At 35.9% G+C, this 20,732-nt stretch overlaps 2 protein-coding genes and 1 pseudogene across 7 annotated transcripts in view; 1 reads left to right on the forward strand and 2 right to left on the reverse strand.

Moving 5' to 3' along the window:
* LOC113116785 (phosphatidylinositol 5-phosphate 4-kinase type-2 alpha-like) overlaps positions 1-9,244 on the forward strand; it is a 15,425-nt gene extending 6,181 nt beyond the window's left edge. The window contains exons 4-11 of one of the 2 annotated variants that reach the window (XM_026285111.1): positions 983-1,135; positions 1,231-1,377; positions 1,969-2,007; positions 3,617-3,712; positions 4,988-5,101; positions 5,274-5,526; positions 6,530-6,633; positions 6,727-9,244. In XM_026285111.1, the coding sequence (XP_026140896.1) occupies positions 983-1,135; positions 1,231-1,377; positions 1,969-2,007; positions 3,617-3,712; positions 4,988-5,101; positions 5,274-5,526; positions 6,530-6,633; positions 6,727-6,807 (987 nt within the window). In that variant the 3' untranslated portion in view covers positions 6,808-9,244. The remainder of the gene's footprint in view (positions 1-982; positions 1,136-1,230; positions 1,378-1,968; positions 2,008-3,616; positions 3,713-4,987; positions 5,102-5,273; positions 5,527-6,529; positions 6,634-6,726) is intronic. The other variant, XM_026285117.1, reaches the window with a different exon arrangement.
* Positions 9,245-11,980: 2,736 nt separating this feature from the next.
* On the reverse strand, positions 11,981-19,436 carry LOC113116809 (polycomb complex protein BMI-1-B-like). Of its 5 annotated transcripts, XM_026285143.1 has the most exons (11): positions 17,486-17,958; positions 16,164-16,206; positions 14,642-14,773; positions 14,389-14,485; positions 14,206-14,261; positions 14,023-14,070; positions 13,823-13,931; positions 13,526-13,577; positions 13,322-13,420; positions 13,097-13,177; positions 11,981-13,002 (listed from the first exon to the last, which is right to left on the reverse strand). In XM_026285143.1, exons 3-11 carry the CDS (start codon positions 14,757-14,759, stop codon positions 12,673-12,675), a joined length of 990 nt encoding a protein of 329 aa, XP_026140928.1. In that variant the 5' UTR covers positions 14,760-14,773; positions 16,164-16,206; positions 17,486-17,958; the 3' UTR covers positions 11,981-12,672. The 5 variants fall into 5 exon arrangements, with proteins under 5 accessions (XP_026140928.1, XP_026140933.1, XP_026140941.1 ...); XM_026285148.1 differs by lacking the exons at positions 16,164-16,206; positions 17,486-17,958 and adding an exon at positions 19,394-19,436; XM_026285156.1 differs by lacking the exons at positions 16,164-16,206; positions 17,486-17,958 and adding an exon at positions 19,199-19,220.
* LOC113040514 (espin-like protein) overlaps positions 17,719-20,732 on the reverse strand; it is a 14,161-nt pseudogene continuing 11,147 nt past the window's right edge.

Below are 20,732 nucleotides of genomic sequence, written 5' to 3' on the forward strand. Positions count from 1 at the left end.
GTTATATGCTGAAAATACTGTATTGAATTTGGCCCATCTCCCAGAATGCTTCAACATTACACTTACACTGCTGTTGACCCAGCACTGCAGGAATCAGCATTTCATTTTCATTGAAGTGAAAGCGCAGCTTTGGATGCATTTGTGTCTCCAGGTGACTTTGGTAAAACATCTTCAAATCAATAAACACATACAGTCTGGAAAGCAACATGAGTGGTTCTGAACTGGTGACTCGTAACCAAAAAAATATTGGCTTATGTGGTTTTGAGATCGGGTCAGGAGGGGAAGAAACAATGCTGTGTGCAGCTAACCGTGAAATTGTGCTCAGGTAGAATTGCAAAATAAAAAGGCTTTTAATAGTCATGAGGAAATGAATGCCATATGTTTTGTTGTTGATGTCAAAGGCTGAGAATCTAACAGTATTGTGACACAAATTTATTTATAGGATTTTTTTTTCGGAACAATTTGTTGATAATCTTGATAGTTTGTTCAATTCTTGGTATCCAAATCTGAATCCTAAAGCAAACCCAATTCAGAACCACTGTTTTACTAAATCATTTTCAGTTTATGAGTAAATCCCACTTGGTACAATGGCAACACAGAGTGTGTCTATTGCAGTGAACCGCAGAGACCTTGCATTTTTGGCAGCTATACTAAAGATGGCATCCAAAGCGCAGGCAGTACGCAGCTGTGCTTTTGCTGGTTTAATAATGCCATTTTAATCATGCAAACCCATTGACTCCTGTCTTTCTGCATTACACATTCTTTCTCATTTTTCCAATTGCTATAGAAGAGGATGTTTTGCCATCCAAATGAGCATTTCAGTTGAATAAAAGAAGTAGCCAGACAGTACAGTCTGGCATCCCAGGCTGACTGCAGGCTGCAGTCTAGGAGAAGTGCCAGTAGCTTTTCACCGTTTTATTGGAGCTGTTTAGTGCAAGCCTGGCAGTGTGAAATCCTTCACTGTTCTTTCCTCCCGTGGCAGAACTCTCTTACACACAGGGCCCCGATTCCCAGTGACTCTCAGGGCCGTAGTGGAGCACGTTTCCACACTTCATACAACAAGAGGTACGTCATCAAGATCATCACCAGCGAGGACGTGGCCGAGATGCACAACATTCTCAAGAAGTACCACCAGGTAGAGGGAACATCTGTTTCTTTGTTTAAAAATGATCTTACGATGAGACTCACAAGCTGTTAAAAAACAATATTTTTTGTGTATTTGCCGACTAGTATATAGTTGAGTGCCACGGAAACACGCTGCTCCCTCAGTTTCTGGGCATGTATCGCCTCACAGTGGATGGAGATGAGACCTACATGATCGTTACTCGTAATGTCTTCAGTCACCGGCTGCCTGTTTACAAAAAATATGACCTGAAGGTGAGTGATTCTAGTATGAAGACCTTGTCTTGTCTTTAGTACAATGAAAATGAATGGATGGGGCATCAAGTGGTCCATAAATACTATGCTATTTTAAGACTTTGGAGACATACGATAGCTTTGCTTAAGTCATTATTCACAGGAAGTCATGACATCCATATGCGTTCATTACAGTTCATGAGGAAAATTGTGATTTCTGATTCATGAACAAATGATTCTTTTGAATCAGCTCTTTTTATTCAATCGAAGTAAAAGCAAATACAGCAGAAAAATGACTTCAGAACAAAATAGGTCCATATAGTGTTCCTGTAGCTCAACTGGTAGAGCATTGCTTTAGCAAGCGCAAGGTTTATTTATAGAATTTTCTTTCTGAACAATTTGTTGATAATCTTGATAGTTTGTTCAATTCTTGGTATCCAAATCTGAATCCTAAAGCAAACCCAATTCAGAATCACTGTTTTACTAAATCATTTTCAGTTTATGAGTAAATCCCACGTGGTACAATGGCAACACAGAGTGTCTCTATTGCAGTGAACCGCAGAGACCTTGCATTTTTGGCAGCTATATTCCATCATTTATTTACTTTTTTAGGGATCAACAGTGGCAAGAGAGGCTACCGACAGAGAGAAGGTAAAGTCTTTTATTTTTATTATGTTTAGAAGGAATAGAACTTTTGAACTTTTTTTTTTTTTAAATGCTAAAAACGTAAAAGGTTTTATTTATTTCCATTGTATTTCCAATTACATAAGTGTCCAGAAAATTAACTCACATTTGCATGTTGAATGTATTTGCATGTCTGAGTTTGGAAATTATTTGTAAAAAAACAACAACATTGTAATCACAATTATAACATCATCTTCCTTTCCATGTGTGTTGTGTATTAATGCACTCCCCCCAAAAATTTCTCCTGTGTGAAGGATCTCATTTTCTACTCCATTCCTTGAAAAAAAAGACTCTCTGTGCTTCTTTTCTGTTCAGGGTTTGCTTGTTTTAATTTGCTTCGGAGTGTGGGAAACTGCACTTTGTAGTCCAGAGGTATTATATCAAACTTAATTAATGGACCTGAGAAGAGTGTAAAACAATTATAATATTGCATTAATTTAAGCCTAAGAACCGTAGTGTATGTGTATGTTGTGATACCCTGTTGTTTTACACTGTAATTTAAGTGCACTGATCTCTGAAGGTAAAGAGATGGTAACAGAGACCATTGTAAATAATAGATCAGAGATTGAGACTTGTCTTCAGGAAACATTTGACTGTTGGATAACATGTTTTTACATTGATTTACTGTGGATACTACTGTATATAGAAAACATTCTGTACATTAATAAAATAAGGCAAACCTGATCTTTTCTTATTTCACATATGTGTACTTGTGGAGGGCATGTGAATGATTTGCATGTGTGTATATATATATATTTTCTAAATGCATGTTAGTCTTTCTGGCATGTAAAATTGTTTCATTGATTACTTACTCCTCCATTTAGATGTTATATCTACATTCTAATGCTGTATATGATACTCTCAAATATGGCAAATATGAACTGATGTATATTTGTAATTATGTGTCATATACAGACTAGATTTATTGTCATTCACTGTATTTGATGAAATGGAAATGTCCTCTGCATCATAACGTTGATTTACTTAAAGGGACAGTTCTCCCAAAATGAAAAGTCTGTCAAGTTCGAGATGTTCCAGATCTTCTGCTGAACACAAGAATATATATTTTAAAGATTGTGGGTAACCAAACAGTTTCTGGGCCATAATAACTTACAGTCAGTGCATGGGAACCGACAACTATTTGGTTACCAACATACTACAAAATATCTTCTTTTGTGTTCAGCAGAAGAAAGGAATATATAAAGTTTTGGAACAAATTGAGGGTGAGTAAATGATGACAGAATTTTCATCTCTTTTAACATTCTCCCATGATATTTTGTGTCTTCACTTGTTTACTGTACAATAGTCATGTTATCAATCAAATTTTTTTTTTTTTTACTCTGTAATTTGGTTGTGTATCGTTTGATGCATGTATGTGGGATATTTCCATCTTTTGAATTCTTCCATTTTCTCCTGAAGGCTTCACACTTATGCTTTCTGAAATGATGTTAAAATGACTAAAACAAGTCAAACGACCAAAATCTCTAAAAAGCGGTCATCTCTCACCTCCACGCACTGATTTGTGGGTGCTTGCGTTAGTGAAGCTGCTTGCATCTGACCCTCCTTCTCCCTGCAGCCACGTCCACCTGAGGAGGCTCCGTCCAAATCACGCATGAGCCAAAAGCTACAAACCATCCGGATCGCCACACGCTTTTACTGCGCCATAAGACACGTAAGGACACAACAGCAAAGAACTGTCCCATATTGCTCTGTGTACTTCTTCTTCAACATTTTGCCTCAGGAAATCTCTGTTCCCTCGGGATCCCACAAGGGACTGTAAACCCAAGCCCAGGGCTGGTGCTTTAAATTGCCTTCCTGTTCCAGAAATAAAGTGGTGACTCCTTCTTTGACCATCTCTGCTGGAATTGTGAAAAGACCTGGAATACTAGTGCGTCAGCATTTACGTGTTCTGCTGACTGAGTCATAAGGGTTTATGTATACCTTCATATCATATGTCCATCTGCATGTTCTGTTAGTTAGGACTGAAGTCTCATTCTGGTTCGAAGATCAGTTCAAATTTTCACCAAATGTTAAATAGATCATAAAAGGTCAAATATATATATATACTAATTTTGATGTTTCTTGGAGGGAGCAATCTTGAGCTGAATTATTTATTTAGCTAAATAAATATCTCAAACATTTAATGCACTGCAAATCTAATGAATAAAAAGGGATAGTTCAGCCAAAAAAAAAAAAATTATAGATTTTTTTCAATTAATTCAGTATGATTAGTAACTATTACATCTTTGTTTAAAATATCATCTTTGTGTTCCAATGAAAAGGAAAATTGTGAAGATTTGGAACAACCTTTTTTTTTCTTTTTTGGGTGGACTAGCCCTTTAATCTTGATACTAGCTGTAGATTTTGGATGGGGATCGCTGATGCTTGTGGAAGTAGGCATTTAGGAAATAACCCTTGGTTTAATGGTTGTAATTATTTGAATGCTGTAATTGTCTGTTGGCTCTAACTGTGAAATCTAAATCACAGCCTGTTGCTCCGAGTGTCCACAGGAGGCCGTCTGCTTGATATTACACCCCACTGCTTCTGTGATCTGCTGTGTTTAAGCTCATTTGGTGAATTCTCAGATGTGCATCTGTCGTGTGGACGGCTCATAATTGCACCAGATCAAAACTTCTTTCACCCCTAAAGACTGTTTCATTTCAGTGTGATATAACAGAAAGTTGACAAAAACGAGAAATACATGAAGAAGTAGACATAAAGTGTGCTATTTCTGTGACACTAGCAGCACCAGAAAGAACTATAATGTTTTAATAAATGTTTTTATAAAGTTTTAATTTTTGAGTCTATTAACAAATCCCCCGAAAAATCTGCATTCATGATACTGTAAGTCAATGACATCTTTTGTTTAACGGCTGAGTAATCTGAAAGTCTCCATTTACACATGTTGCTAATGAACTTTAACACTTTGTCCCAATGTCAATAACAGACCAAGGAGCTTCCAACTTACAAAGACAATGACTTCATCAATGACGGCCAGAAAATCATCATAGATGAAGAGAACAAGAAAATGTTTCTGGAGAAACTCAAGAATGACGTAGAGGTCTGTGTGCTCATCCATCACGTGCCATCCATTTGCTCTGTTTAATGTAATTGACTCATTAAAGTCTTATCTAAACATTCGTTCGTTCTAATAACCCCTCTGTGTCATTAAACTGTCTAATTAAAAAGCGATGAATGTTTCATGCTTAATTTCTTGGAAAATGTGTTTCCAGTTCCTGGCCCAGCTGAAGCTGATGGACTACAGTCTGCTGGTGGGGATCCATGACGTGGAGCGAGGGGAGCAGGAACAGCCGGAGGAGGAGATTGAAGACAATGACGCTGGGGAGGAGGAGGGGACGGAGAGCGATGGAGGGGCCACTGGCTCCCCGCCAGACAGCCCCAGTAACACACTAGACAGCAATAGACCTCTGGGACCGGGAGAGTTTGACCCCATCATTGATGTATATGCCATCAAGAGCCATGAAAGTGAGTCGTTTTCTCTGGAGTTGCTAGATGGTTGTAGGGTGTTAGGTGGTCTCTTATGATTTTCTAGTCCGTAGATATATTTTGAGAGCCATTTTCAAAGTATGTTTTGCCTGTTTTATGGTCCACCAGACAATTTTTTTTTAGATCACTTAGAAAATACACCTTTCTTCAATTAACCAAGTAACTTGAGATGTCATTTCTGAATAAAACTGAACAAGAAACACACTGAATTTGTATATTTGGGGAGGAAAAAACTTATAGAAGGACCCCATTCATTCATAAATGTTTGCCATATTTAAATTATTAAGTGTAATTTTGCACATTTAGGGCTTAAAAATTTATTGTTTTTATTTATTGGTTCAGATCAATAGTTCAGATCTATACTCGTCCTGACCCACACAAATCATTTTTATTTTTAGCGATACGTTTTTATATTCACTAGAAATATTTATCCATTAAATGTTACTTTTTTACAAATATAAAAATGCAACAAGCTGGAAATTATTCTGCTGTAATGTAGCTCAATAAATTAATAAATGCTTTTTTATATTTACCAGAAATATTTATTCATTAAATGTTACATTTTCATTGTTTTTTGTTTCTTTACAAAAACAAAAAATATAATACAATCTTACAATTAAACCACTGTAATGCAACTGCAACCTTTTACAAATGCTTTTTTATATTTGCAAGAAATATTTATTCATTAAATGTTTTTTTCTTTAAAATATGCGACAAGATTAAATATTTTGAAAGCTTTGTCCATGTTATCCAGCTAGATTGGTGACAAATCAACAGTATTTGCAACCATGTTAAATGTATTACAGAAAATGCATTTCAGTTTGCAAGGCATATAAATTTAAAAGGTCAGTACATTTCATTAAAGTTAAATATTCAGTGGCAGTGCCGCCAAAATGGGCCAAAGATAAAACAAGTTAAAGTTCTGTCTCACTTTATTTCAGTTGTATCTTGCTTAAAAACAGTAGCACATTCTACCTTTCAGATGCTCCTAAAAAAGAAATCTACTTCATGGCAGTGATTGACATTCTTACTCCGTATGATGCCAAGAAGAAAGCAGCCCACGCAGCTAAGACGGTCAAACATGGGGTGAGAGTCCAATATATCAGAAACACAGTGCTAGTCCAAAAATATTCCTCTATTTACTCAAAGTCGACGCATTTTTGCTCTCTTGTTCTCCAGGCAGGGGCAGAGATCTCGACGGTCAACCCCGAGCAATACTCGAAGCGGTTTTATGATTTCATCACCACTATTCTGTCCTAACCGCTGCCTGAGGCTGTAACAGTAACAGGTGGTCACATATGATCTCATATCCTGGGAGAGGTTTTGCTGTGTGTAACTGATCCAGCTCTCATGTCTGAGATCTGTCAAGATCTTTTCTTTTTCTTCTCTGTTGGATTTTTCGGTAGGTTTATGACTCCATGTGGTTGTTAAAGGATACATGTGATATAGTCATGCATATATAGCGTTCTGTATACTTTTGTGTTCGATATTGTTGACTGAGAAACCACGTGTTATTGTTTGTGCCCAGCAATGTGGTATGGTTATCATACTGGAATTCTCAAAGCTGCTTATATATTTATTTTCTTTATGTTCTTTGCCGAAATCAATTCATTGCTCTCAAAGAAGTAGTTCACTCAAAAATGTACTCACCTTCAGACTATCCAAGATGTAACTCAGTTTCTTCATATGAACCGATTTGGAGAATTGTAGCATTAAATCACTTGCTCACCACTGGATCCTCTGCAGTGAATGGGTGCCGTCAGAATGCAGTCTAAACAGCTGACAAAAAACATCACAAACATGTCTTGTATAGCAAAAGATGCATGTTTGTAATAAAGAAACTCATCAAGACATTTTCAACTTCGGTTAACTGGAGTCTTGTGGATTGCTGTGATGTTTTAATCAGCTGTTTGGACTCCCATTCTGACGGCACCCATTCACTGCAGAGCATCCGCTGGTGAGCAATTTCTCCAAATCGGTTTGGATAAAGAAACAAACTCATCTACATCTCGGATGGTCTGAGACACATTACACTTTTTATCAAGTTTAAATTAGTCATTTTTAAGTGAACTATTCCTTTAATAAAAAAATAAGTCCAGTTTTAAATAATGAAAATATATTTCAATTTATAAAATAAATTTAGCCCTGAACAAATATGACCAGAGTCAGAAATTAAAATAAATTGGGCCGTAATTGTTTGAAAGTGTTGATTGCACTATCGCTCTTTAGCTGCAGGCAGTACCTTTAAATCCGATCTGTTTACAAACTGTATGTAACAGTGGAAAAGAATGCAACTTCAAGATCAATAACTGCATTTACAGTTGAAATCCAATCAGTAAATTAGATGTAGATGTTCTGCCTGTTGTGCATCGGAAAGTCTTGCACAGGAGCTCAATATTTGCAATTGGCTCCGATTATAACGTTTAGTATAACACAACTGTTTTTGCACATGATCTAATGCACCAAAACATTTATGCAACTGATTCCAGTTTTACCACTGACTCGCCGAGGGTCACGCAATAGTAGTGATTCGTAGAATGTGTTAAAGCACCTAATGGGTTACATGTGCGTTGCCACTTTTGTATCCCTAATGAAAGAACAAAACATTGCCTGTTTCATGTTGTTGTATGAAAATGAAGCATATTTTGTACCTACCTACCTTTTTTTTTTTTTTTACAGTAATAATTAGCAGGTTTACAGTGGGCCGTTCTCTTGAGAATGCAGTTGTGCTGGCGCTATATTGATGCTTGAATCTGCTTATAGTGTTTCAGCTGCACTGTAAAGAGCGAGAGAATGCTGCCTTTTACTATTGTTATCTCTCTCTCTCTCTCTCTCTCTCATCACTGTTGAATATTTGTGTGACCCCAGAGACCTTTAGTATTATAAACTAACTAGATATTGTGATATGTCTTCTTCTGAAATATCGTTTGCAAAGTAATCCTAAATATTCTACTGTATGTGTTGACATATATACACTGTGCGAGGGTGTGCCTTTTTTACTCTGAATTATTTAATTTTGTATTTGAATCATTTTTTTAAAAAGAGACGCTTGAAAAATGTTATTTTCTAAAAAGGGAAAGGAGAATAGGACGAATCCTAAAGTGGTTTTGCTGTTCCTCTGTAGATGTGTAAATATGCGAGTGTATGTGTTTGCAATATTATGACAATGTTGCAGTCCTAAGAGTTCCCCGACCCTGATCAGTTTTGCCTAATTTACTAATTTGATTCCTACATTGTCGTTATAATTGCAGTTATTTTTTGTTACAGTTACTAATTAGATAATAAGCGATGTCAGTTCTTGTTTTTGACTTTGAATTTGATGTCTGTACTGCAAAAAAAGCCACTTCTTTAAACTTTTTGGGAAAAAAATACTTCACTTTGTCTCAAATTGTAAAGCGTTATGATCTCTTTTGTGTTGTAATTTGTAAAAACATGCATCCATGTTGAAGGTACAGTGTGAGTTTGATACTTTCATGTTTGAGGAAGAGAAAAAAGCTTTGAAGGAATTGTGAGCTCTTTTAAATATGCGGTCAAAAGGAGATATTATCACTTGTCAGTCTACTTGTCATAACTGTTATCTATGTCATGCAAGTGTGCAGCTCTTGTGTGTGTGTGTGTGTGTGCTGTAGACCCAAAATATTTAAGAGCACTCTGTCCCATAAGCATTGCTCAATAAAACGATGCATTGCTCAGCTTGATAAATGTTTGTAATATTCATTTATTATGGCAAAATCTTACATTCACAAGCTAAACTATTAAAAAAAGAATAGAAAGTGATTCAATTGAAAGGTTTACATTTGGTTGTTCAGCATTAAACCTGTGGATAGACAAAATGATAGTTATATCAAATACAAATGCAAATATATCTTTGATAAATATAATCAAAAATCTAAATATAATGAATTCTCACAAGGGCAACATTATGTAAATATAGGGGTGATCGGAGCATGTTTTCAATTTTGTTTAAACCAAAGGCTTAATATTAACGTACAGTCAAAAGTTTTTGAACAGTAAGATTTTTAATGTCTTTTTAAGATTTTCTTCAGCTCACCAAGCAGCAAATACAGCAAAAGCAGTAATATTGTCAAATATTTTTACTATTTAAAAAAAACTATTTTCTATTTGAATATATAGAGAATATATATATCTTCAGTGTCACATGATCCTTCAGAGATCATTCTAATATTCTAAAATGCTGCATAGAAGACATTTATTATTATTATTATTGATATTTAAACAGTTGAGTTTGAAATTGTAGAAATTAATACTTTTATTTAGCAAGGATGCTTAAAATTGATCAAAAGTGATGATAGAGACATTTATAATGTTACAAAAGATTTCTATTTCAGATAAATGCTGTTCTTCTGAACTTTTTCTATTCATCAAAGAAACCTGAAAAATGTTCCACTCAGCTGTGTTCAACACAATAATAATAATAATGTTTTTTTGAGCTGCAAATCTGAATATTAGAATGATCTCTGAAGGATCATGTGACACTGAAGACTGGAGTTATGATGCTTTGAAATCGCAGGAATAAATGAACTTTTCATATATATTCAAATAGAAAGCAGTTCTTTTAAATATAGTAAAATAATATCTTACAATATTACTGCTTTTGCTGTATTTTGGATCACATTGGTGAGCAGAGGATAATTATTAAAAAAAATAAAAAAAATCTTACTGTTCCAAAACTTTTGACTGGTAGTGTATCTTAAGCTATCCTTAAACAGCATAAATTTAATTAAATTAAAAGTTTCTTATGTATGATAGTGATTTAGATTTAAATATTTATAAAGGCCGTGTAACTATAAAGAAGAAAGGTTTCATTTTTGTGGTTTATTGTAGAGGTGCGTTACATGCTTGCGACCAGAAGAGGGCGCCTCGCGCTCCGCGCAGTTACAAGATATCATTACGACCAGAATCCACGCTTTACGTTGAAGCTGATATTTTAGACGTAGTCATTTTAAATTGTCATTGTTGTTTTAACATGAAAAGCTCTACGCAATAATTTATTTATCTTGACTTTTTAGGCCTTAAATATAATTTGCTGTCAACCGTGTTATTAATCAAGAAGAGCCTTTTTACTGCTCCGCCTAAAAATTATTCTTCGTATGACATTATTGCTTCTGGTGCATTTATGGTTTCATAACGTAGCCTACTTCTCTTTAAGGTTAAAACCCATTTTTGGCTTCTAGGTATTTTTTTTTTTCAATATAAGTGTTGTTTTAACTTAACAAGGCGACCCCCTAAAAGGAACCCCCCTTCAGCTCAGAATAAATCTGTTCAGTCATTCCGCTTAATCTGAGACACCTTAATAAAAAAATTCCATAATAAAAATAAATAAATCGCTTTGGCGTGTCAATTTAGCCTATGTCTTTACATTTTAGCACAGCTACATGTATTTTACTGAACTTTTTCTTTATCTATTTTTATTAAAAATATAAGTCTTAACATTTAAAACGGAAGATCTTTAATACATTTCGATTATAGCCTGTTCAGCATCGGTCAAAGAGCCGAAATAACTGTTAGAAGCCGCTAATTCTGACAGGACACCATACGATTATTCAAGTTTAGACAATAGATAAATAGAAAACAGTCTATTCAGTTCTAATAAATCCTGTAGCCTATATTCAGAGATCATTAGGCATATTGGTGTTGCCGTCTAATGACTGAGATTAACGAGACAATAAAAATAAATAAATAAAATAAATAAATAAACGAAAACAAGTAAGTTTCTGTATTGTGACTCTTCTTATTTCCAAACATTGTTTAGCGTGGACTTGTTATGTTCTGTAGTGTTTTGACATTGGTGTAAATGAGGACAAGAGAGACCCGAGTCGGTCGAAACAAACTTTTTACGATACCACTGATAATATTTGCAACAATTATAACTGTTGCGGCTGGACATATCTAGACCTTTGTCAAATATTTGACCTACTTTATGCAGTCAAAGCAAGCGTATAGCAATAATAATAGCCGCTGCTCATCATTCTAGTTGACTGTATAACGATTTATGCGTTTATTTTGGTCTTTGACAGGACTATTGGTCTTCTAGAAGCTTTTATTTTGTGGTTTGCACCCACACGGTCACTATATGTTGTTTGAACTATCGAGTCATAGTGTAGGCCTGTGGAATATTTAATGAAATCATATACTGATCACAAGACAGGGGTCAAAAATGACCAATGACCACACATTTCAGTTCAAGAACGCACCATGCGGTTTTTCTGGTGGGAAATTTGCCCACATTAAAACGTGTCGCAGTTTTTACCATTAACCATTATTTTGAAATATTTCGTTTGTACAGAATATTTCCCTTGAAACGAGAACCGAGTTTATCTAAGGCAGACGTAGGTTCTTGTCGCAGAACTGTAGGCCCACGTTGTAAACAAAGAAGCTGGTTTGTTTTATCAAGGCCACACAATGTATTTAGTAATTTTGAAAAAAGTAAAATGTTTATTAAGGCAAATTTTTCATATTGTACAACAGTAAATGACACACTGGCTTTAACAAATAACCGCTTGAACAAAAAGCCAGAGCAAGAAATAGGCTACTATCTGAACTTAAGTCTGTACGGAGTCTTCTCTCCTCGCGTGATGACGCATCAAGAAAAAAAAAACACTTCTCAACTTATATGACGAGCATGAAGATAGCAGATATTTTATTTTTTATAACACTTTCTGTGTTTTTCCAATACAATACTGAAGCTGCTGCATTCCTGCCCTTTGCAAATGTAGGTTTGTGTCAACATATTTCACCCGATTAAAATCTGCATAATCAAACACTGCGCGTGCCGCCACGTGTTTTATTGAAGATTTCACGGAAAAGTAAATGATTTATATACACTGATGTTCTAATCTAAACAAGACAGAGTTTATAAAAACATCTAGATACATTCTCCTTCTTATCGAGTTTCCCTCCAGTACTCTTCACAATATTAGTCACGCCATAGCAATTAATACAAAATATAACACAAACAACGCTGTTACAAAGTTTTTCACACGTGGTGACAAAACAAATATATTTAAAAATGATATAAAAAATTGAAGAGGTGTTTTATAAAGAAAGCATCTACATCACAGCTCTGTTTGCAAGGGGTTTTTGGCTTTGGGATCCACAAGCAAGTCACCCAAGACAGTTGGAGCCATTATGAGAAGTTTTGCAGACTTTGCTGCTGAAAGGAGTTTGGCCATTGTGGACCGTTTTGGCAGAGACTCCATTGACGGTGGAGATATGGGGGAAGCTGGGATGTGAAGAATGGACAGGAGTGCTCGGGCTGGGCAGAGAGGAGGATGTGGATGGGGCGGCAGCAGCAGTCGGGCTGTTTGGTTTGTCACTGTTGGAATCGCTTTCTATATCAGGCCTTCTGCCGCCGATCATATTATCCCTTGGGTTGCTCAACTTCATTTTTTTGCAGCCAGGCCTAACTCTGTACTTCAATGGCAAGGGCCCATTCTGAAAAATATAAATATGTTATTATCTCTGCAGTTGGACTAAAATGTAATAGCACAGTTTAATGTGTTAAACATATCAGATTTAATACTCCTACCCTTCTCCATGTGTAGATATAAGCAATATCCATAAGAGTATAATAATCTTTCAAAGGCTCGTCTTCATACATAACTTCAATCTGAAAAAAAAAAAAAAAAATCTTATCTAAACAAACTCATACTGAAAAATTCATAAAAAACAAGACAAGAAGTTTAGAGAGAAGCAAGAGAGAGGTTTAGAGAGAAGATTAAACCTCTTAGGAAGTGAATGTAAACAAAATTACCTGAAAGGTGCATGGTATATCCATTTTACTTCTGAGAAATTTTCTGAGATGCATTATTGTCATAGCCGCTGGGCATTGTAAGTACCGCTTTACATTCACCTATTAGAATTAAACCATTACAAAAATTCAGTAAGCAGTCCCATAACCCTCAAAACTGACTAAATTAGACATCTAAAATATGTAATTTATTCAAAAACTACTTACCTCTTTTGTGGTTTCTTTTTCTTCTCCATCTTTACTGTCAAGCCTGATCTTTCTAAGAGAAAGAAAGAAAGAAAGAAAGAAAAAGAAAGAAAGAAAGAAAGAAAGAAAGAAAGAAAGAAAGAAAGAAAGAAAGAAAAAAAAAAATGAATGCACTGTCTAACTACAAAACTATAAATGTCAAAGGTCTGGGCCTTTTACTAATGAATATTTCTGTCAATTTTATTAGCAACATGAAAGAGAGCTCTGATGATAATGGAAATGACATACCACAGGGACCATATACTGAACTGAACCTACTTGTTCTGATCAAAAAACTCAATGGACAGACTGATGATCTCATCGTCTGCAATGATTCTCTTGTCTTCATCTGCCACTTCTCCTCTGTCCTCATTAGAACCATTAGTAGCTGAAGGACACAGACACAATTACAACTTCAAGATTAAAAAAGAAGATTGCTTATGAATTAAAATATCACAATGACCATCTTAAAATTTTACCATCAACTGGATGCTCAGCATAAAAATCCCTCCTTCGTTTCATCTCATCTGAGTAACAAAAGCAAAATGAATACATCACTATATTGATTTAAGAAATTATTAGTAATAAGTTATATTGCAGTTCTGTAAAACATAAATAATAAATAAACATGATTAAAATGAACACAAACTTTTTACACTTACTTTTGAACAGACCAGGCACCAGCTTGTACACAATGTCTTGAAGGGTCTTATCCGACCTAAAATGTAGCATACCAACATTTTTGAGGGGTATTCAATTAAGAATAATTTAAAAATACGGTAGCATATCGGAAACATTTAAAAAGAAAAAACCTAAATAGCCAACAACAATCCCCAGCAAATTACCTTATATTGAGGAGAGGTTTTGTTTTATGAACTTGGACATCACAAATAGGACAATATTTGCTGGTCTCCAGATATCTCACAATGCACATTTTGCAGACTGTGAAAACAACAGACGACAAATTAATTACCACCATGCAACAAATTAAAATATCGTTTGAGGCGACTTAAAAAGACAGTCCCGTTTTAATGTCCAACAATAACAACGCCTTCAAGTTTAATAACAATAAAATAATAGAGATAATGACAGACTTACATGAATGCAAACATTCGACAATGGTGGTCGCATCAATAAAGTATCCTCCACATAAAACGCACATCAAATGAGGATTTAGCTCCGTTATCTTGATTCTTGTTGTTCGGTGCATTGTCATGTGAGTTCGCGGACCTGATGACCAAAAACGACACATTAATATTTACAGTCACAATTTAATATCATACAGGATAAAAAAATATATATAAAGGCGGGTTATAAGGTTAGATGGTCCATTTGTAGCCTAGGCTATTTGAAGCGAACAAAAAATACGACAATCCAGACAAACTCGGCTACATCTCGGCTGTTTTAACCTGTTTACCCGCCAATACAAATGGCATCTCGAATGAACTAATCATTAGGTGTTTTTATAAATTCATAACGTCTTTGGTTGAACTCATTTGCATTCCAGGATAGAGTCCACGCGCACACGTTAAACGGTTTTTTTTTCGCGGGATGTTTACAGGTGAGAGTAAAAGCCAAATACTCACACGTATAGTTGCTATGACGACGGGTTGTAATTGGCACTGTGCCAGACTAAACGGAGCCTCACAGGCCTTCCTCAGATTCACTGAGGGTCCGGAGCATTACAAATGACCGTAAATGCAACCAATTAACGGTAAAACGCCACCACTTCCTCTCGACAACTGTGTTTTTCGAAAAGCATGCGGCTACTTGAACGTGGCTGCCATTTTGCTACAGACATCCCCGTGTCCGAGCGAGTTCGCTCGCATGAGACTGCGACCTGTGCACCACCACACACTATCGTCTAAGAAGCAGTGAGTAGCCTACTATCACCTGTTAAACACGTCGCACAGCCATAATTTCAGCACGCATCGCTTCAAGCGTCAGAGAGAAAACAATGCGATCTTCCCTGCTTTGCCGATGCCTTCGACGAGGAACAGGCAACGGAAGCGCGAGAGCTCGCATCCGTGATCCCGCTATCTCTCTCGACTGCGATCGGTAACCTTATGTGTGAGTGGTTCAACGTCAATTTTTCAAATATAAACATCCCGTGACAATCATAAACCGTTCACAATGAATAGTGTACAGGGAATCCAACGCATTAAACGGCGTCAAATAAAATGATTTGTCTTTTACTTGATACAGGCTAACCTCTAAATAGTTACACATAGCCTAACTGAGAAAATATGCTTGCTTTATAAAATACACTGGACTGGAATTGTAGCAGAACAACGCATTGTACTTCAGTCAGTGATAAATACAAAAATCTAAACACTAAGGCAGTATTTATGTTTACTTATTTATTAAGAACCGTCAACTATCGTTAAGGATTAAGTTACACTGAATTATTTTACATAAGTGAATTGGTTAATAAGTGGATTACAGAAACAAGCTGGATCAGGTCCCATCAAAGTCGAAAAAATAGCTTTGGTTTGGAACAAGTCTAGCTGGCCTGGAAAGACATTTCTCAAGCTTGACCAATAATGAAAACTCACATTAGCCTACTCTGTGGTCTAGTACTAATATTCAGAAAACAGATGATTCGTATCTGATAGCATACCTATTTAACACACTATGTACTGGAAACGGAGCTGTTGTCTTTTCTGTGAAGAAGAGGACAAGTAAAAGACAGTAAATCAGCAGTTTCAGTAAATCTGTCAGTTTAGGATAAAGATAAGAGTCATATCTTGACACTCGGGACTACTATGAAGTGTCTTCTTTTATTTTCAGAAAGATGACTGCAAGCAGGCATTTTAAATATGAAATAGGCCTACAGATATCTGCGGTGTGGAAAAAATATATAGGCTATTAATATATAGGCCTATGTATAAAAATAATAAATAGCCTAACTAAGTCAGTAATGCATGGCATGGTAGAAAGGTCAGATAGGAAAACAAAAGTAAGCTATATCTGCCCGTAACAGCTTATTCATTTAAATATGGAAGTATAATTTGGGCAATAGAGAACTATGTTAACAACCGATGTAAGTCTATATTTACATCATCTAATTTATTGGGATGGAGCGATCAGCATTTTTAATTAACCATGAGTGAGCGGGGTGAGTCAAAAGTATAAAGACTGATTAATAATGACATGTAGGCTATATATCAGACTGACGAGAAAAAAAAATCTAATCTTAGATTTAGGACTCTTGTGTTACTGTCCAAAAAAAAAAAAAGTCAAAAGGTTCGGTTCAGTCTGACGCGTCCTGGTCACAAAGGATGCATAGAATCGAGACAATGTAGCCTACTATTATTTTTTAGAAGCCTAATACAAAACACACAACCCAAGTTATATTCAGTGACAAACAAACAATTAGTGAACACGCTCGAAAACATATTTAAAATAAGCTATAAGTTAACTGCCTCAAAACAATTGTGTGTTACAGCCTATAGGAAGAGGGACCAAGCAAAAACGCACATGAATTTAAGTTAATAAAATTAATCGACGACATTAGAACACGTTAAAGTTATTTTTTCCTAAATATACACTTTCCAGACTACTCAGTTCTATAAAATAAGAGATCTAATGTTTGATTTTCGAGCGCGAAGAAATGGATGAAAGTGGTCACCCGTAAACACCTGCCCCAACTCGCCTGTTCTGCAGCGCGCGCCGACTTTTTGGGTTAAAAACAACACTTGAAGAGAACATATATACTTCAGTTTTACAAAGACCACATATTCATTACCACGCATATTGTGTTATCATACGTGAATGGTTACGTTTCATTAAAAAATGTCTCAAACTGAAATGAAATTCGCACGTAGCCTACGAGAAGCACACATGCATTGTTACTATCTTGTCTCCAAAGAGGGAAAATAAAATGAAATAAAAAAAGCTAATAACTCCGTTCTTTTGTATATTCAAGCGTAGGCTACATACCAAGTATATTTGCCGATGGTTTCTAAGCTTTGTTGTGGTAGACAATGAAACTTGAGAGTCGATCAGCAAAAAATGAATGCTACCGAAGCGGCCATCTTGGAATGAGCTGCAGACGCTGTCAATGGCTCTAACGTTTCTCCGCCGTGTTCATTGTGGCCTTCTTGCCCAATAACGTAACTCACTCTTTGCCGACACTTTCCGATTTGAATCACAGATAAATCCACAGATTCCGCTCATAAATGGTAAATTCCAGAGGCGTGGATCTCCTGCACGGCGATCTGAAAAACACAGTGCCTGATGGTTCAGTGCAAACTGACACAGTCCCCAAAATGGCTTAGTTCGACCGCCCCACTCCATCACGTGATCCCATTCCTGACGGGTAGCCTGGGAATTAGTGGTGGGGTAGACTATGTCATCAATAGGGTACCCCTCTAACGCATGTCTTTGTCAAACCTCACCACCCATCACCACTGGAAGAGGAAAGTCCCAAGCCATGAAGTTTGGTCGGAATGATTCTTATGAGCAATGAAGAACTTTTAGAGAAGCTGAATTTCTCTTTATTCTCACAATAATAATAATAATAATAATAATAATAAAATTACCTACAGCTACACCTAAATGCCCATGCAGAACATGCAGAAGGGTTATTTTACGGCATAAATGTCATGATGCGAGTTAGGCAAGAGCAAGACGAATCAATAGCTTTATCGCTGTCGATGCTTTCTTAATTATTCAATTCACACTGATTTTTATGTTTTGCTCCCATGAAAGATTTAAATTTTAATGGCCAGCATGTTCAGAGAGCGTTATGCAACTTCTGCTGAATGCTTAGAAAATATTTTACTTCACAGACCGTTAATACGGCCTTTGTAGGTTATGTTTAGTCTATATAATCCAGTAAAGCAAAATTTCAAAAATAGTCTTACATTTTACATTCCTAACATTTGGGTTTAAGTTAGACTTAGGGCCCATATACTTCGAATGTAAAATCATTGGACTTTCTGATAAGTAACAGAATTAGCTACTACACGTCATAAATGTGTTACTTTTATTCACATTCACTTTCCAACTCACTTTCCCATAAGTTACAGTGAAGAAAAGCCGGGTGGTGATGTGAAATTTTACTCTGAATGCATGGATATCTCAATCATTTATTTCTAACGGTCATGACAGAAGAGACAAACGTGCATCCTTTTTGCTGCAGTATTTTACCATACAACATCGAACGGTGTAGGCTACACTTATAGAAGTCCCACTGAACTGTTTTTAGTAAATTACCGTTATGGCTACTTCATTGACCAGACCCGACGTGACTCTTGGGTTTATACAACTTTAGCCTACTTAGGCTATTTAATTTTTTTCACTTTTGTGTTTACAAATTCCAGAGACTGTTCACAGACGTTTTCGTTTATTTTTATATTATTCCCTTAGTGTTACATGTCAAGTTAGGCTACATATAATTGTTGAATGATTAAATAATCAGTGAAACTGAGAGCGCGTGCATGTGTGGTAGGTCGGTGTTTTTTCGGTGTTTTTCTCTGTAGCGCTGGACGGTATGCTGTAGTCTCCTCGTTTAGGGCACTGCGTTCAGCTGCAAACCACACGCGCACGCTGCCTGCCATGACGTCACCTGCGCTAATACAGGCACTTCGGCGAAAACAAAGAAGCTCAGCATGCTGGCGGAAACCTGAAGCACTTTAGCGTTAACCGTACCGGGTTCTGAAAGTCATTAAAGCTTCTTCGATTTCCACGTAGGCTGCGTTTCACACATAATCAATCGCTAGAAAAAGAAAAAAAATCAGGCCATTATCTCCGCCCATCAATCGAAGTGGTCAAGGTATCCCACGTGAACTGTATTTTCAGCGACTTAAGTCATTTTCTCACAATATAGGCCTACCGATAACCTACCTATTTCTTTATCACGACTACAGATGTGACTCAAAATGGCCGTATCTCAGTAGCGAGTGTTAATGCAACACTGAATCTTGAGCAACAGCTCGAGAGAGAGAGAAAGAGAGAGAGAGAGAGAGAGAGAGAGAGAGAGAGAGAGAGATAATGCCCTCCTCTCGCAAAAACTGTAAAGTAACTGACAACTCCATAGCGCCTATGCATAATAGAAAACTATTCCAATACATTTGTGAAGCACAAATGCTTTGCATGGTTCCTTGCGTGGTAAGCATGTAATGAAATGTTGACCCAAATCTTATTTACGAATCAATAGGCCTACATTATCATTTTAAAACGCGGTCTCTTATATCTGGTCATTATTTGTTCGATCTGTCTTAAAAGCTTATGAAGATGACTAAAAGAGATTATAATAAATCGTAAAATAAAATATATAAATGGCAAATAAAACCAGAAGATCTAAAAAATTACAATCCTTAGTGACTGCGTTTTCTCTTTTGACTTACCTATTGACTTAAACTTTAACGACTCTATTGATTATTGATTGTTTACAGATCACAGAAAATTGATTTGTGGACTGAATGGGAGCTGGAGGTCAGGACGTACAGATAAAACCGCTTTGAGTTCGTTTTTAGTTATGTCTTTGATGGTCTAAATCGAATGATGATTTTTTTCACAAATGGAAATGAACACTGTTCCATTATGATATTAAGTTAAGCACACCAATGAAACAATGGACAGACAAAGAGGTCAGATATCAGTATATGTTAATATTACTGGTTTCATAATTCATAGAAATTTAACTTGAAATTTATTGCCGGGTAGTATGTCACAGTTAATTATCTTATTTGCATTTTTTTCCCCCTTAGCCTAGCATAAATAACTTCTTCGCGTACGGCTCACTAATCAAGTTTTTAATTGTTAAGACATTAATCCATTATTTTTATGTTATCTGAATGACGTGTGTCTTATCAGCTCAAAATTTATTTATGTAGTACTCTGCTCGTAAATAATAAAAAATTCCTTCCTTTTCGATAAAGCCAGTCTGTTTAGAAAAAAAAAATATATATATATATATATATAGGCTAATAGATCAGATTTGTTACATAGGGTTGACTAAAATGGGGTGGGAAAATGTTCCCAAGGCAACCTTTCAAGTGTACAGGGAGTAAAGGCTAATAGGTTTGAAATTATGATGCATTTCAAAATATATTTAAATCTCGCAAGTAAAAATAAATATATAAATAAATGAAAATAATAAAAATAATAATAAAATATAATTAAAATAATTATAATTTCTTGTTAATATTTATGTAGTTATATTTTATATTTATTTGTGTGT

This window comes from Carassius auratus, chromosome 2, assembly GCF_003368295.1.
Source record: "Carassius auratus strain Wakin chromosome 2, ASM336829v1, whole genome shotgun sequence".
NCBI classification, from domain to species: domain Eukaryota; kingdom Metazoa; phylum Chordata; class Actinopteri; order Cypriniformes; family Cyprinidae; genus Carassius; species Carassius auratus.